This window comes from Schistocerca cancellata, chromosome 4 (assembly GCF_023864275.1).
Source record: "Schistocerca cancellata isolate TAMUIC-IGC-003103 chromosome 4, iqSchCanc2.1, whole genome shotgun sequence".
Classification (NCBI taxonomy): Eukaryota; Metazoa; Arthropoda; class Insecta; order Orthoptera; family Acrididae; genus Schistocerca; species Schistocerca cancellata.
Window position 1 is genome coordinate 257312304 of NC_064629.1, and position 18023 is coordinate 257330326.

At 40.9% G+C, this 18023-nt stretch overlaps 1 protein-coding gene across 1 annotated transcript; it reads left to right on the forward strand.

The window, feature by feature from the left end:
- Positions 1–558: 558 nt before the first annotated feature.
- On the forward strand, positions 559–1110 carry LOC126184069 (uncharacterized). Its single transcript, XM_049926430.1, has one exon. It carries the CDS (start codon positions 559–561, stop codon positions 1108–1110), a length of 552 nt encoding a protein of 183 aa, XP_049782387.1.
- The last annotated feature ends 16913 nt before the right edge of the window (positions 1111–18023 follow it).

An 18023-nucleotide genomic window follows, 5' to 3' on the forward strand; every position in this document is an offset into this window, starting at 1 on the left:
TTGCACAATATATTTCATTAGTGCATGTGGGGTTAAGTGCCCACACATTTTGGTGTTAACTGGCCAGTGGTCCAGTTAACCCCACTGAAAACTTGCCTTATAATTACACTTATACTTACTACTGTATATAAACAGAAGCATTCTTAAGAATAATAATTACACATTCTGTGAACTGCAGGGTTCATAATGCCAAGAATTAGGCAGTGAACTACCAATCACAGAGATTATCCACCAGAACTGCTGAAAGACACAGTCAGTCAACACATCCATGAAGAAGTGTCTTTGCAAAAATTAGAAAGAAGTGTGGGTATTCCTAGATCAGCCCTTAAACGATTCATAGAAAAGGCTGTTCATCTAGGAGTTGACAATATAAATTTTAGGCCATCAAATGAACATCTACGAATTTTCACAGAAAAGGAGGAAAAAACAGTGGCTGACTATATTACTACTGCATGAAATATCCATTATGGCTTAAAAACAAAAAGTGCAAGAGTTCTGGCTTGTGAATATGCTAAGAGGAGTGGAAAATCTGTACCACAGAACTGGGAAAGAGAGAAAATGGCAGTACTGGACTGGCTCAGGGCATTTATGAAACAAAACAGACTTTCATTACGAACACCAGAACAGACATGTATATCAAGGGCCATTAGCTTCACAGAGGCAAATGTGGAAGTGTTCTTTGACAATCTGATTTGCCTTAAAGCAAAATATAGGTTTGAACCACAAGACATGTACAATCTGGATGAGGCTGCAGCAACCACTGTGCATAAACCACCTAAAGTATTGGCACAGACTGGGTGCAGGACAGTTGGACAAGCTACATCTGCTAAAAGAGGATCACTTGTGACAATGGTTGCAATAATCAGTGCTTCTGGAACAGCTGTGCCACCATTCCTTGTGTTTCCTAGGGAGCATTTCAAAGATCACATGCTGCATAATGCCCTGCCAGTCTCTGGGGTTGGAGCCACTGCCTCAGACTGGATGAACAGCAAACTATTTTTACCAGTCCTGCTGCACTTTGTAAAACATGAATGTCCTACAAAGGAACAACCTAAGCTCATCATTCTTGACAATCATGAAAGCCACACAAGCATAGCAGCAATATCATAAGCAAAAGGAAATGGAATTATTTTGCTTACTTTGCCTCCTCACACAAGCCATAGGCTCCAACCTCTGGTGTCAGATTTTTGCATCTTTCAAGAAGTTCTATAATATAGCATGTTGTGATCTTATGGCAAATACAGGAAGATCTATCACAATCTATGATGTTGTTGGACTGGTTGGCAGAGCTTTTCCCCTTGCATTCACCAGCAGAAATATATGCAGTGGTTTTAGGGCATTTGATATTGAACCACTAAACAGAGGCATTTTTCAACCTGAAGAGAATCTCCCAACTTATTTAACTAATCAGCATTTGCCCACTGAATCTAACCAGAGAAATGATATGCCATCTACTTCCACTGTTGCTGTTTCTGACAAGACTATCACTACAGATTTAAATATTCCTCAGCCTTGTAAAGAAGTCTAGTTGAATGGCAAAAGAACTGAACCAATCTCTCCAGAAGACATTCGACCTCATCCCAAAGCCCCTCTTCCAAGAAGAAAACAAACCAAGAAATCAAGATCAATGATTCTGACAGACACACTCATAAAAAAAATTCTTGAAGATGAAGCTAGATTAACAGAAGAAAAGAAAATGAAGAAATCTAATAGGATGATAAGAAAGAATTCTGATCAGAATAAGAGACCAAAGAGAAAGCTCTTTGAGTTGGAAGAATCTGAAGAGTCTGAAGGATATCTTCTCTATGATGAAATTTATGACAACAGATGAAAGAAGTTTTGTACCAGAGACTGATGTTGTATTGAAATTACCTAACCCATTTCAATTAAAATCTGCTCAAAATTCAAATATGTGTTCTTTCAGTTGTGATTTGTGTAGCTTCACATTGTATCAGCTGTTTATCAGTCTTTTGTTGACTGTTTTGAGTATAAAACTAATTGTTTGCATTTGTTGATCCTGTATTACATAGTATGAAGCACTGGCTATTGTAATATATATTGTGTTTTTTCAGTGAATATCAATAAATGTCAGTGGTCCAGTTAACCACATTGAATGGCTCAGTTAACCTCCTCCAGGGGGTTAAGTGGACCACTTGCAACTATGTTGCATTTTGGTCTCTGCTTTTTAAAATATTTTGGGTGGGCTTTTAATATTTTTTAAAACATTCAGTAAATATGAACAAAATTAATGATGTGCTAAATGTTTACTTATTGTGTAAAATATAGATACAAAAAATTAAAATGTAAAAAGTGGTCCAGTTAACCTAACTTTACCCATCATTGGATCCGGCAATCCTACAACACTAAACCCATACTGGTAACCCCAAATTTATTCACAGGTGCTACAATGAACTCTCGTTCCATTGAGCAGTACACAATGGATCGCTAGCCGCCCGCTACACCGCACATCTGCCAACTAGGTTTTCCAATAGATGCTTTGGCATCCTTTTTCAACTATCCGCCTTGTGTTCACAACAGTTGGATGCAGTTTCCAAACACTCTAGCCAGCTGTGCTCAAGAGGACAGTGCTTCTACATTCCCACAACCACACCTGCCAGTATCAGGTATGAACAATAACTTTTTGTTATCGTACATGAATCAGCAGTCTTGTGGCAGTGTTCCATGCCAAAAGAACGTTTTTTGGGCACAAAACTTTGCATGCAAACATTTTATGTCAAATGTGAACTTTCCACGTGTTCTGAGTGCTCAAACAATGCCCAACACAATGGGCTCAAACCCCAGTGACTATGTTTACAAGTTTCCCAAGTGCAAGAGTGAACTTTCCACCTGAGTCTGTGGCTGTACAAATTGAGCCAGATGCTCAAGATAGGAACTTTCATGTATATCCTGGAACTCTGGATTTTGAACCAGCCCCCCCTTCTCCCGCATACTACCAGAGTCTGCTTTACGAGTGTATCCGATGGCACATGCCATTCTGGCAGCATCTGTTATGTGTGTCTCACAAATGTTGGAAGATTTTAACAATTTTAATGCAACTGTAGAGGAGGGGCCCGGAAACTGTACTCTGTCGTTTTCTGCACATTGGTCGACTATGGTTGACTCTTCTCTGCCAGTCCATTCTACACCCGTTGATGTTACTTCGTCAAATGCCTGACTCGTTGATTTCTCGACCACAGTTGAGCCAGCCACACCTGCCGTGCAATGTGCCACTGACGGCATCATGAACTGGTACACCGCTACTGCACCCGATGCTGAGCCATGGTAAGGGAGTGACAGTTTCCGACAAAGAGTTATGACGAGACTCCCCCGTCCATTGGCCTAAGCTACCACCCCTTTGCAAGGACTTCTGACACACATGGTTTGTTTTGGTCGACCATGTCCAGCAGCTACATGGTGTCACTGATGACAAATTGAAATTCCTTTGCTTATTATGTCACCTCCATTATAAACCCGACCTGATCTGCGATATTGCGGCTTTGCCTCCCACTATGGACAAATATGCCTTCGCCCGACACACCATGCTCATGTTCCTATCCAGATCTAAAGAGGAAGGTATCTGCCTCATCAGCAGTCACTAGTCACTGGATCCCAGATCCCCATTGCAGCTCTGGCATCATCTCTGTGCTATGATTGACACACATCATATGCTGGACACTACACTTTGAACCATCTGGTTGCTCAAACTTCTTCCAGAAGTTCAAATTCACCTTTTCCATTTAACATCTGCCCCTCTGGAAACTAAACTGAAGATTGCAGACCAGGTTTACAACATTCCGCCATCCCTGAATACCTGCGTGGCTATTTCCATCATTCAGCACAGAGTGCACATGACTCACTCCGCACATGCGCCACCTGGCAGCCGCCGACGTTACTCCTCTTCTACGAGCTCTACTGTGGCACTGCCATCAGAGGAATCTACAAACACAACGCCCTCCATTGCTGCTTTGGCCTAAGTCAGCTCGACAGATGATGCTACATGTCATTCTGCTTGATGTTATTTCCATTCTCACTATAGTGATGCGGCTAAGAAATGTCACTCCCCGTGCTGCGTTCCCAAACTAATAGCATGACCCCACTCAGATGCTATGGGCCTAGTTGTCTTGCACAGGCGCCTGTCCCATAATATTTCTTCACCTCACGTGCCAGGACACTTGTTGTGCAAGATACAGTGTCTTGTCTTTCATTTCAAGTTGACATGGGGGCCAAGGTTAGTGTCAATCACATTTTGTAGTGTTTGTGAAGTGAACTGTAGTTGTTTTGACTTTTTGGTTGAATTTGGGGATGAGGGAGGAATTGTAGAGGACAAAGGGCTATTTTTAAGAAAATTGGTGCGAAATTGTTATTTAGTATGCTTCAGTTTGCAATGTGCCAGCCTCACGGCAGATGGCGGACAAAGGCTGGCTGGCATGTTATGCAGGTGACACAGTTTTGCAGCGAGCGTCGGTATGTTTGTACGTGTGCAGCAGCCATCAACAGCCAGAACGCAGCATTAGCAGAATTATGCAGGCACGGGCCGCGTGTGGCACGGTTGCATTAGCGAACTCGTCAAGAACATTCTAATAAACATGGCACCGCGTAACCAGCGGATTCAGCAGTGGTCTGCACTGTTTAAGGTCTTCAGAGGTGGGTGTTGGCATTCATTTCGACTGATTGGGCGTTCGGTCGCTGTTACTTCGTCATCAGTGACGCTGTTCTCGAGGACCGGCCGGCGGAGGGCATTGCCTGTTGCTGCACCAGTGACTCCCAGTGTCATCACGAGCCGCCGTGTCTGTAGGAGGCGAGCAGGGCTGGGCCTCATGCTGCTAACCTCCTACTGCCTGCGCAGCCACTAACCGAGCACGGCGTCGCTTTCCCCGGGCTGTGTGCATCAGCACGTCTCCACCACGACACGAGCAGTGGGACTGAGCTATTGGAAAATGTATTGGAAGAACCAACAACAAAGAGGAAGATTGCTAAAAACCGCCACCTTCTTCTACCCAGCCACACCCTACAACCCCGACCACTTCACCAGCTCCGGTCATCCTATTACATACCTTTGCCTGTAGGTAATAAATTTAATCATCAGCCTTGACCCCGATTTGAGCTGCCAATAATTCTTTGATCCAATCTCATGGCATAATTAATTTAAACTTTAAACTGCAGGACATTAACACCCCCTTACAGTGGACTTTCATTATCACCAATGTGGATGAACCCATGTTTGGTGTAGATTTTCTCTTAGCCCATGCTCATTCACCTAACCTACAACAAGGTACTCTAATCTTAAAGTTGGTAGACCGTACCACCAGTTCTGATATTTCTTCCTTCTCATCCAAGAGTGTCACTCTATTGCGTGACCTAGCTGAAGCCACTTTTGCAGTTCTCTCCCTTAAATCACACAATGATGAGCTTTGGGACAGCAACAAATCCCTCTGCTTATGCATTGTTGCCATGCAAGCCAAGCTCATGGACACTCATAAGCAGACTGGCCAGCTGCCACACATGGCCTCGCCCCCAGCTCCACCTTGCCTTCTTGCACCCACCATCAAAACAGCATGACTTTTCTACTGCCAGACAGAAGCTGTGTTTGCAACACTAAAAAGTACCCCACCAAGCTCCACAACAAGGACTACCAGTGGATCACTGCCACTGCTGCTGATCCACTGGCCTGGGACACACAAGCATGTGCATTACAGGTTAGTCATACTGCATTTGGTATGGGTCCATCATCCTCGTTGGTGTTTGTGATCAACAATGGTACTGTCCATAGACACAATACCACAGAAGGTCCACTGGTACATGCAAAGGCTAGGTGTTAAAACCCGGAAAAACTTAATTATGCAAAAGCTGTTATTCAGAAACATTTTGACAGTAAGACTATTCGCCCTTCTTCTAGTTGTTGGTCGTCATCCATTCATTTGGTGCCTAAGAAAGATGATACTTTCCACCTCTGCAGTGACTATCAGGTGCTTAACACCAGAACAATTTTAGATAATTATCCCATCCCAAATATTCAAGATTTTGTTTCCCAACTTCACTGGGCACAAATTTTCAGTGTAATCGACTGCCGCAAGGCATACCACCAACTGACAATGACATCCAAGGACACTGAAAAAACCGCCATCATCACGCCATCTGGATTGTTCAGGTATCTGTTTATGCTGTTCGGCCTTAAAATTGCTGCACAGACGTGGCAAGGGTTCACTGACTCATTGGTTGGAAAACTGGACTTTGCGTATGAGTACGAGAATGACTTGTTAATTTTTTCTTCCTCACTCGAGGAACATGAACTCCACCTAAATATAGTGTTATAACTATTGCAAGCAAACAGTGTCACAGTGAACAATGCTAAGTTACAACTCCGCTGCACTAGTGTCACTTTTCTGGTTTCTGCCGACGGCATCTGCCCCCTACCCAAACAGGCCGAAGCTATTAGTATGGTGCCTTTGCCCAAAGGGCCTACGCTGCTTCCTAGGAATGGTAAATTACTACCACAAACACATTCCCCATGCCGCTGACATAGAAGCTCCTCTGACAGACGCTCTAGCAGGCAGCAACACTTCAGTGTCACGGGTGGTCACGTGGACTCCAGACATGCGACGGGCATTTGATAATTTCAAGTCAGCCTTACAGATGGCTGTTACGCTTGCTTATCCCTTCCCTGACGCTCCCATCTGGCTTACTACAGACGTGAGTGATACAGAAGTGGAGGCAGTACATCAGCAAGCTGTGGGATCTGTTGTACAGCCACTCAGATTTTTCTCCCACAAACTGTCTGCTCCCCAACGCAAATGGTCGACCTTTGACGGGGAACTAATTGCTATTGCCTCTGTCAAATATTTCCAAGCCGATATCTAAGGTCGCCATCTCATGGTATTTACTAACCACCAACCACTCATATACGCTTTCTGGAACCCAGGCAGGGACTCAATTTACGAATGACATACGTTACGTCAGAGGGGCAGATTTTTTATCTCGTGTGTTGGTATTATCTTAACAACTGCACCCCAGTGAACTCCCTAGTTGCAAACAGATGATCCTGAACTTGCTGCATTGTGCTCCTATACTGAAACAGGACTCAAACTCGAGTTACAGACACTTCCTGGGTTCTCATCGCCCATTTTGTGCGACATTTCAGCAGAACTCATACGTCTGGTGATCCCCGCACCTCTCCGCTGGGACATTTTTAATAGTATTCTGGACTTGGCACACCCTGGAATATGCATCACCACACGTTTGGTAGCCAAACGTTTTGTATGGCCCAGGGTGATAAAACAATTTCGCAGTTGGGCGTGAGCGTGTGTGGCTTGTCAGCACACAAAAGCAGGACATCACACACAGCCCCCCAGGGGTACATTCAACATGACAAAACGAAGATTTCAACACATACACATAGATATCGTCGGCCCTTAACCCCCTCAGGCCCCTATTGTTACATACTGTCTGCCATTGACAGGCTTACCCACTGGGTAGATGTAATTCCCATCACTACTATCCCCTTTTATTAATGTGGATCTCTCACTATGGCTTCCAAGCTTCTATCACCACTGACCAGGGCCGCCAATTAGAGTCTGCCCTCTTCCGGCAGCTTTGTCAACTGTGTGGGGTGAAACGATTTAGGACAACATACCACCCCCAGAGTAACGGGCTTGTTGAACACTGTCACTGAATGCTTAAAGCATCACTGATGTGCCATGGAGGCAAGAGGGCCGACGCCTTGCCATGGGTAATGTTAGGAGTTTGGGCTGCGTACAAAGAGGACCTTGTTACGTCTCTGGTGGAAGTACTATATGGGGAACCCCTCACACTCCCAACAGAGCCTGTCGAACCTTCACTCCCTCCGGATCAAATCTGCAACTCGACATTCATTGGGCATGTTAAGGAGCTAATCACTAACATTAGCGTGCCCCCTCTTGGCCGCACACACTTCCTACCATATTCCAGCATAAGGCCATAGCGTGGCGCACTCACATCATGGTGTGCGATGGCTCCATCTGACCGGTACTCAGCCCTCAATACTTCGGCCTGCACAGAGTAATATCATGGCATAACAACACGTTCAAAGCGCTCATTAATGGCACACCTCAAACTGTATTTGTCTGCCGCCTCAAACCGACATTGTCTCTGGGAGAACTGCCTGATATCCTACCCAATTGGCCCCAACCTCCTGCTACACCTGCCTCACACAAGGCATCTACCAATGGTCCACAGGTGTGCGACAACGATTCCCACACATGTGACGTTACCTACTCCCAGTCGTGTGACAATGCTACAGGTGCATGTGACATTCCCCTACATAGTGATGTGTGTGATGACTCCCCTTCCTACAGGCAGCCCCCTCCACCTCTCCCCTGTTAGGATATAGTGACACGTCAGGGGCCACCCTCGGAGTGTGTGATGTCACCAATGATGACTCGTGTGGAGATTCTGTCAACCCCAAAATGGAACTGGTAGTTAATGTCAACACTGATTTCATTTGCAGTTCTAAAGTGTTTTTTATTGAACATCTAGGTAATGTGTTTCTATTCTATGAACAAGCCAACTTCCCAATGGCAACTTGACTCACATTCCCCTTCTCCAGTCAGTCCCCTTGCCTGTTGGTACTGACCCATCAGTGATAAAAGTCCTTCGTACTGCGACGGACATTCAGGTTCACCACCCCAGCTCCTCACAATCCACAATCCACCATCCCCTCCCTGGATCCCTCCACTGCTGTACTACGGGGATTCGCCCAGTCGGGCAGGACCATCTGCCAATCTGCCACCCCATCCCCCCCCCCACCCATCCCTGTCATGGTTGCTTCTTTACATGTATGTCCTTATATTTGTCTTTGTGCTCCACACTCTGGTGTGGGGGGGGGGTGGGGGTAGGGGGGGGGGGCAGGCTAATGTGGCGACTATCGACCAAGTAGAATAAAATAGGCTTATTACATGTGGTATACTGTATATCATTGGATCTGGAAATCTACAACACTAAACTCATAAATGCAACCTTTGTTCTGCTGACTAAAAATCAGCTACTTATATGTTATCCCATACCACTTGTGGTTTAATTTGTTTGTTCTAGTCACAGTTTCATTTCACACATGTACTCAGTAATGCTACATGATAGTTGACTGCTATTCAAAGCATTCCATTGCTATTTACTGGGGCCCGAATTTTGGTTCACCACACAATTGAAAGAAACATTAAATGCCACTATAGAACCTTTCCTTTTTTCATTCCAGAATTTGACATCTCTCTCAGTACACATCCTGTCTTTTCAGTTCTTTCAAATGCTAACAATACTAAATTGTTCAAATCATTGGATTGATTGATGGCACAAGTGTGCAATAAATCTCACTAGATTGTGCTACTGTTCACATTATGGCATTCCACCAGCACAATATTTTGCTTAACATAACCATTCCCTAGTAACTTCAACCCTGCTTGCTATTCTGACTCTGAGTGTGACTCTGTAACCTACTGTACACACACATTATATGGTACAATGAGTACAGCCACCCAGATGATCACGTGCCTTAGTGAAATTCCACTGCAAAAGTTGATGATGAATTTTATTTTTCTACTACAACAAACTGTAATTTTGTAATCTCTGTATTTGTCTTGTGAACTGGCTACTTTTGTTACCGTTTCAAACACCAGTCTTTTATTATTGTGCTCATTAATTCCTTTGATGTGCAGTTCAACTGTCAGATCTTAGACTGTGTCACAAACTGTAAATATTTGAATGTCAGATATGAATACTGTGTTACAAACTGTAGATTCCTTAATCTAAGTATGGAAATAACATTTTTTTTATGTATAGTCCATATATGTAACTCTGCTCTCATCTAAATTTAGAAAAAGTTGTGTAGATAAAAGTGCCAGCCAATAATATGTAGCTCTAGTAAGTAAGGCTCTGACTTATCCAGAAGACTGGAACAGTTGATGTTGGATCAAAATAAAATAAAAAAATAAAATAAAAGCTTAATTACCTTGCTTTTGCGAGCACATATATTTGGGGTGAAGGAATCATCCTTTAGGTTTTTGTTGTAAATGATGTATTATTTGTTTATTAGACTCATCAATGGGATGAGAATCATCATGTTTCAAACTTGCATTTTAGGGGAGAATGGGGTAAAGGAATCACCTAAGGAAATTTTTACCATACAAGTCTAATTTTAAAGCTATTTCTTCCAGCCACTTCAAAGTCAATAAGAATATAAGCATTTTTAAAAATATCATTAACATCTTTTAATTTTTTCATATATTCTTAAAATATACTTTTCAGAATTGTGTGTTTGACTGGTATTACCCCTGATTGGGCTAGTGGCAGTCAGTATTTAAAAACATTAAAAACGACAGCAAAATAAATTATCAAGGGTAAAATTAGTACTGAAAAGACAGTTTTTGCTCATTTAACAGTAATTTCTTTACAGTATTCTAACATGAGAGTTACTATATTAGTACAAATCAAACTAAATAGATATATAAAGATATGAAACTTCCTGGCAGATTAAAACAGTGTAGAGCACGTGTCTGCGAAAGGCAAAGGTCTCGAGTTCAGGTCTCGGTCTGGCACACGGTTTTAATCTGCCAGGAAGTTTCATATCAGCACACACTCCACTGCAGAGAGAAAATCTCATTCTGGAAACATCCCCCAGGCTGTTCTGCAAGGTTCGCAGGAGAGTTTCTGTAAAGTTTGGAAGGTAGGAGATGAGGCACTGGCAGAAAGAAAGCTGTGAGGACGGGGTGTGAGTTGTAATTGGGTAGCTCAGTTGGTAGAGCACTTGCCCACGAAAGGCAAAGGTCCCGAGTTCGAGTCCCGGTCCGGCACACAGTTTTAATCTGCTAGGAAGTTTCATATGAGTACACACTCCTCCACAGAATGAAAAACTCATTCTGGATGTCAATATATGCTTGATAAAAATAGCCTATATTGTCTTTATTGGTGCAGAAGTCACATATGAAGCCCTTAGTACTACTATATTTTATTGACTATAAGATGCTGAGGACTATAAGAAACACCTTAACTTTTAAGATTTTTTTTAAAATTACAATTTTACCATTTTCATTATTAGACTGTAAAACTGGACTAAAAAAATTCATAGTTTATAAAACCAGAAAAAATCCCTGAAAATCATAATCTGAACTTCTTCTTCTTCTTCTTCTTTCTCTTCACCATCATCATTGACCTCTTCATATATAAGATGGTCTTCACTGCTATCAGAGCATTACATATGGTGCACTTCTTCAAAGATTTAACAATAATATTTTCCCTCACTCTAGAACATAACTGTTTTATCTAGTGCCACACTTGTTTGATTGTAGGTTGTTTTACAACTGCCTTTGGCATCAATTCATGTTGGGTTTCATGCATCATCCATTTGTTCCATTTCTCTCTCATAAACTCTTTAAATGGTTTATTTATCAAGAGATATCAAGAGACTGAAACTGTAAAGTAAGACCTCTGGGAATAACAGCAAGCTCTGCATTTCCCTGTCTCAGTTCCTCTTTCACAGAATTTTTCAGGTGACTATTAACCTGATCTAGTACAGGAATAGAACTCTTCTTCAATTAAGCACCTTTGATTCTCTGCACTTTGTTAACGCATAATTTCAAACTATACTTTTCCATTCAACCCCTGTCATTTACATGGACAATGCCACCCGATGGTATTTCAGAAGATTTTGGCATTGTTTTGTGCTTAAAAATGATCATTGGATTAGGTTTAATGATGTCAGCATAACATGAAAGGACAACAGTGTATTGCATTTTTTCATGCCCACTTGTTTTTATAGTCATAGTTATAGCACCTTTCATGGTAACAGTTCCATTACTCAATACATCAAATATCAGAGGATTTTTGTCCATGTTCCCTATTTGGCTTAGTTCCACACTGGTTTTCTATTGGTGCTGGTGATGGAAGGATAATATTTTCTCTTCATACTCCTGTGGCATTTTCTGAGATATTACAAGTTCATGACATTTCATAAACCTGTAGCATCAACCATCTCCACTTTTAAAGTGTGTTAAATTCCACTGTACCACTAGCTTACAAGCGTGTATTTAATAATTTTTGTATTAATTCCAATGGTACTTTTACAGTGCCCTTGAATTGATGTCAGTATGTCATATTCTTTTTTTTTGGCCATTTTGCATTCAGTCCTCTTTTTGCACCTTCTTTTCAGTTCATCTCTACTAGCTTGCCAATCGCAAATGGCTCTTTATGTTGATGGAGAACCAAAATGCTGCTCAGCTGCTGTTTCCATGTTCATCTGCTTATGCTGTCACTTTTAATTCATAGCCCAGAGCATATGAATATCTTTAATTTTTTTCCATTACGAAACTAGATACTAACAAGAATATTGGGCTGTTACCAATAACACTTTCAATTCAAGATCACTGGCATTGTAGACTGCAGTGACACATCATAGACTAGACAGTGTTCTGGGTTTGTAATGGCAGGCTGGGAGGGAGACAGTGTTAGGAAGCTTGTGAATCCCTGGAGCTCATGTTTGTTGTATTAGTGCAAAGCTGCTGCCAGTGATTACAGATAAAGAGAGTTTTCCCGTGGCATTAAACATATGGCCATTTTTAAGAATGGCAGGAATTTTAAATCAAATGCTGGATATTTTTATATTAATTTCAAGTATAAGATCCACCTGAATTTTGGAGGCAATTTTTCAAAGAAAAAAGTGTGTCTTATAGTCCACAAAATATGGAATCCCACCCCGAACATGCTTCATCAACCCATAGTCTATGAACGGTGCACTGCAACCAAATTTCATCACCATTCAAATTCTCCACAGTACAAGTTAACTTCTTCATTGCTTTCAAAATCATCATTTTCAGATTCATCTTGACACAAACTTTTCCTCAATGGAATTATCAGAGTCAGAGTCAAAAAGTTCTCTGACGGTCACTTCTTAGGCCTACTACTCCTGTACATTTTAGTTTTTGAGTGGAGTTCAACATTTTAAGGATTATTTGGTTCCTTCTCCTTAGCTTTTTGTGGTATTTTGTTTTGTTTTGTTTTCTTTCTTTTTTTTTCTTCAGCCTTTTTTCCAATGAGTTTGACATACCGATCAGAATTGCTGAGTGCTGTTTTTGTCTTGCTCTTTTGGAAGTCAAATTATTCAGCCAAGTGCTGCAACCTGGTGAAGAAAGGAATTCATTTATTGGATCTATAATGCTTTTCTTCACAAGGCCTACTGTCTTTCTGTTGTTCAATAATTTTTGAAGAAGACCCAGGTGCAGGTGAATCGATGATCTAGCCACTGTGATTTGGTTCACTTGTACTCACCAGTGTCACATCTGATGCTGTGTTTAGGCCTATTGGATCATCAGATGCAACTGGTACATCAGCTGGCTTTTGAAAAACCATTTCCACCACATCCCTGGATTGTGAGGATGGATTACAGTTGCTACAAAACCACTAGCCACTAGTTTCTAGCTTTCAAAAAAAGATAACATTCTCTATGATAATCAGTCCTCAGTGGTAAAAAACTCATATATAAAGTCAGAGAAAGTGAGATGTGTTTGATGGCAAAGACACCATCACAGTGCCATGTTCTTTTCAGATATTGCAAGCCTTTGAAGTGCTGTGACTATTATGATTACCAATGATCAAGAACATTTTGTTTTCTGTACCTGCCTCAGAAAAATGCTGAAGCCAAATCATAACTAGTTCTCCTTGATACATCTCAAGCTGGGTCATTTGTAAATAGAGCCAGTTGGATCGCTTTTTCCAACAAAGGAGGCAAACATTTCAACGGGAAAATAAACATGTGGGGTACATACCGTCCCCCAGAGCACGTGGCACATGGAATTGTAACATTTTTTCCCCTCTTCATGCTAGTTATGGATTCTACTCACTTTTGCCCCTTTTCAGCAACAATTTAACCTAGATCACACACAGTTGATATCCTGGTTTTATTTTTTGTTTCATAAATGTGTAACTTTAAATTTTTATTTCCAAATTGCATGTTCAGTTGAAAATACTTCGCAGAAAAGTAATGAGCAAGAAGGAGGCAAATTCATATAATGAATATTTACAGTCATGCTCAAAAGTATCCGAAGTGTATTTGGAAAGGTGTTTGCCTGATACTACAGCTAATCAGATGAGTAATAATTTTAACTAATTATTTATTACATCTTTTATTCACAACACAATGCAAACCATTGCAATCTGATGAGTAGTTATTCTTTATATTATTTGTTATTCTACCTATTTCCTGTTCATTCACTTGTTTGAATTAAAACGATGGCCCTTGCAGTGGGCAGAGCTTTGCCTTATCACTCACATTTGTGATATTAACTGGACTGACAGGTGCAGATACAATATATTTATTTAAAATTATGCGGACTTTGTTAGGTTCTTCAGCTATGTCTCCTTCATTTCTTATGTTTACAATTTCAGTGCCTGGCTAAGGATGATTTTGTGAAATGTATTTGTTATGCACCATAAAGCCTTGTATGTATTAGCTGACTGAGCTATTTTATTGCTGTACTTTTCTTCCAAATTTCAGAGTTCCTTTTGAAAGATTTTCTTGACTTCTTTGTACTTATCCCTAAAAATCTGCAGCTTTGTTCCCTATGTAACACATCCAGATCCTTGATCGTATCTGCTGGAAGTGTAATTCTTGTGCTTTTTTGACCTTGGTTATAGGTTACTACTACCTGTGTTTCCTTCACAAAGCAGTAAACGTGAAAATGCCTTAGTATAATATCATAGAATTTGGCCTGTGGAAATTTTGATCTTTTGGTAACTGCTTGAAGCTTTAATCGACATACAAAAATGAAATGTGGAGAGTGATGAGAGTTAAAGACATACTATGATAGGATTTTATGCAGATGGCAAGAATGTATATAGGTATGAAGATTCAACTTTCCAGAATAGGCGATATTCAGACAGAGATTCTATATAATGAAAATTACTGTGATTTGTTGAAAAAACACATGAAATGAAGTTAGTGTATTGTAAAGCATAATGCCACATAATGTTTAACTCTTTTGTGATAATAATGTGAATTTTCTGTGACTGTAAACACTAGCACTGTGAATTTGGCATCAGAAACTCTCTTTTGGTGACTGCTGCTTTTTCTGTGTTCCTGGAAGCTTGCTGATTGTTGCCGACAGTGATATAAAAATCTAGATCAGTTCATGTCCACTCTCTCACATTTCTGTCCATAACTCTTATAACTGGCTGATATATTCTGTAATAGCTTTCTGTTTCAATGTTTCACATGGTGATAGTTATGCTACATTCTTCTATAGAAAATGTTTCCATAATGTACAGTCGTGCTCAAAAGTATCCGAACGACCGACTTATCACAGATAAGACTGTCCTTAAGGCTTGTAATCTCACATTTATTGCAATAAATGACATACCTGAAATGTTACCACTCTCATTATTTCGTCAGATAGGTAATGCACATAGTAAGTTCGTCGTATTCATGATTTCCTCTTCAAAGTAACAGACCGTACTTGTTGTTTAACACAAAATGGTATAAAAATTTAGGTTATTCACGAGCAGCTAGTTGAGAATATGTATGAACTTCAAATGACACGACGAACCGTCTCGTTCTGCATTTGGATTCAAACCCAGGTCATGCAGACTAAGATTTCGTGACTGCCGGAAACTAACAGTCATTCCTGACTAGGCATACAGAGAGTGATATACCTCGATTTTAGACAGTATCAGTTAGCAAATATCAACTTTAAATTACATAACGTAAATATGTCCCTGTTAACGAACTAAGAGAGATGTTAAATATTGCTTCTTCACAAGTAACTTACTTGAAATGCCGTGATGTAAATCTTTGTGTTGGACAGGGATTCGAACCCAGAACCTAATCGGATTGTTATCGAAGCACAATCAACTGTGACTTATCGTATTTTCTCAGCAGTAGCTAGATGTTTTAACTGAAATGACGAGACGAAACATTAATTTTTTCCTTCCCTGGACTCCAACCCGGAACCTACCGCTGTTATATATTAGAGAAAACGAACGTTAAATATGGGTTTGTTACATCAGCAGCGACATGTGAGCATGTTTGAACTAGAAATAATATGACGAAGAGTTCAATGCTGACTGGGAATCGAACCCCACACATACCGTTGTTGACTACACACAAAGAGACGTCAGCTACAGAATTTTTCTCCACCAGCAGCTCGGAATAACATCCTTGAACTTAGAGTGATCTCTCAAATAGTTCTGTGTCTCACTGGGAGTCAAAAACGTCAGATATCGTTAGTGTTGGCAACGAATGAAAATGCATTAAAAATCAAAATTATTATCCATCAGCAGATAGGTGTTCTCATGCTAGAGCTTGATAATACATAATGAAAACTTTAGTGCCGGGCCAGCATTCGAACCCATTCATGCGCAATGTGTGGAGATGTTGAGGCATATGCAGTTTTGAACAAACAACAAATTGTAGTCGAGCTGTATTGTCACGAACGGCTCAAATTCCGCGTTAAGGGCGGTCTGAGTTGCGTTCCATGTTCAGAACCAATTTTATCGACATACAGAAGCTCAAATAAAAGATGGAATACGGGTCCTGTGACCGTACATAGCGTTTGTTTCGTCACCATAAATAAATAACTAGTATAAGAAAGGTTACTGGTGACACAGTTCCCACATTTCCCCACTCCTCACTTTATTGTGGTGCAACCTAACGACTACTTGGTAGAGAAGGAATATCATGTTTAATGTGAATTTCGGACCGCAATGCCATTATACCTTCTTCACTTGGTGTAGCCAGACGAGAATAGAATCTGTCTATCCCTATTAAAAATCATGGGCAGAAGTTGGAATCAAACCCAGGCCATCATCATAGGAACCCATCATCAATCCAACAGACCACCAAACCATCATCTGTAGGACTCATTTTTCTTTCATAACACCGTTGCGGCACACTCGATGAGAATTATGACACACAGACTCCCTGTAGTGGTTTGCAGCATGTTCAGTGCATTCATTTACTTGGTTGAGCGAATCGCCATGAACTAGCTGCCTCGGCTACCCAGTGCCTACATTCGACTGTATTTTGTAATCACCGAAATAAAATCATGTAACGGCCACCTACACAGAACTGCCAACAGTGCAGGATGCATAAATTTAAAGAGGAAGTGTTCCTTTCCATTTGAGCTACTCTATTGCGCTATCTGTTTGTTGAAAATGTCGTGCAGTGCAAAAGAAAAGCTGTAACTGTCTGTCTCTCAGAAGTCTAGATCCGGCCATATGCATTATCTCACAGCACTGTGGAATGCGGAAGATCTGGAAGAACTATTGTTGACTTCTGGAGGTGCTGGAGGTATATGACAGGTAGTAGCGTCACGGTAAGTGTCACACACCCTAGATAAGATGTCGCGAGTTCCATTTCATTTGTTCCTAAATTTTTTACAACGCAATTCTGCTGTCTGCTGAAGTTACCAATTTAATGGATCTTTGAAAATAATTACCTTCACTTCTCAACACAAAATAGCCGCTTGTGGAAAAAGGGCCAACTTCTGCGACATTTTGTTCTTTTCAGGATTAATAGACGGCCAGGCAGCCGATGCATCTCGAAGCTTTTGTATTATGTATGGGGAGAGCACATCGTGCCAAAATAGTCAGAAAAGTATTTTCTACATTAGCTGTCGTCTGGTAGTGGCATTTTATTCTTCTTCAAACCTTGTTTGACAGCTTTAACTCGGAACAAGTTTTCTACATGCATGTAATCAATAAACTGCATGTGCAATGTCAGAGTGTTATAGATCACATCAGAGAATTCGCATATATCGTTGATGATTATTTTCTCTCTCATGTTTAGTATTGTTTTAACAACACTAAAAGAAACCTTACAAAAATTGTGCACTGTATTAAAAGAAATGAAATAAAACTACGCATGATAACCTTACGACGAAAGTCTGTTTTGATAAAACTGAGTATCTGTACACAAGCGTGCCTCTATCGGCACGAATTAGTAAAATACTACTCACTTAGATTTCGATTGGGTCTGTGTTTAATTGGTATGCTGTGACATACTCAACAGG

Bases quoted from the DNA above. Each gene is read 5' to 3' on its own strand.
- LOC126184069 (XM_049926430.1), top strand. From the start codon at position 559: ATGGCAGTACTGGACTGGCTCAGGGCATTTATGAAACAAAACAGACTT.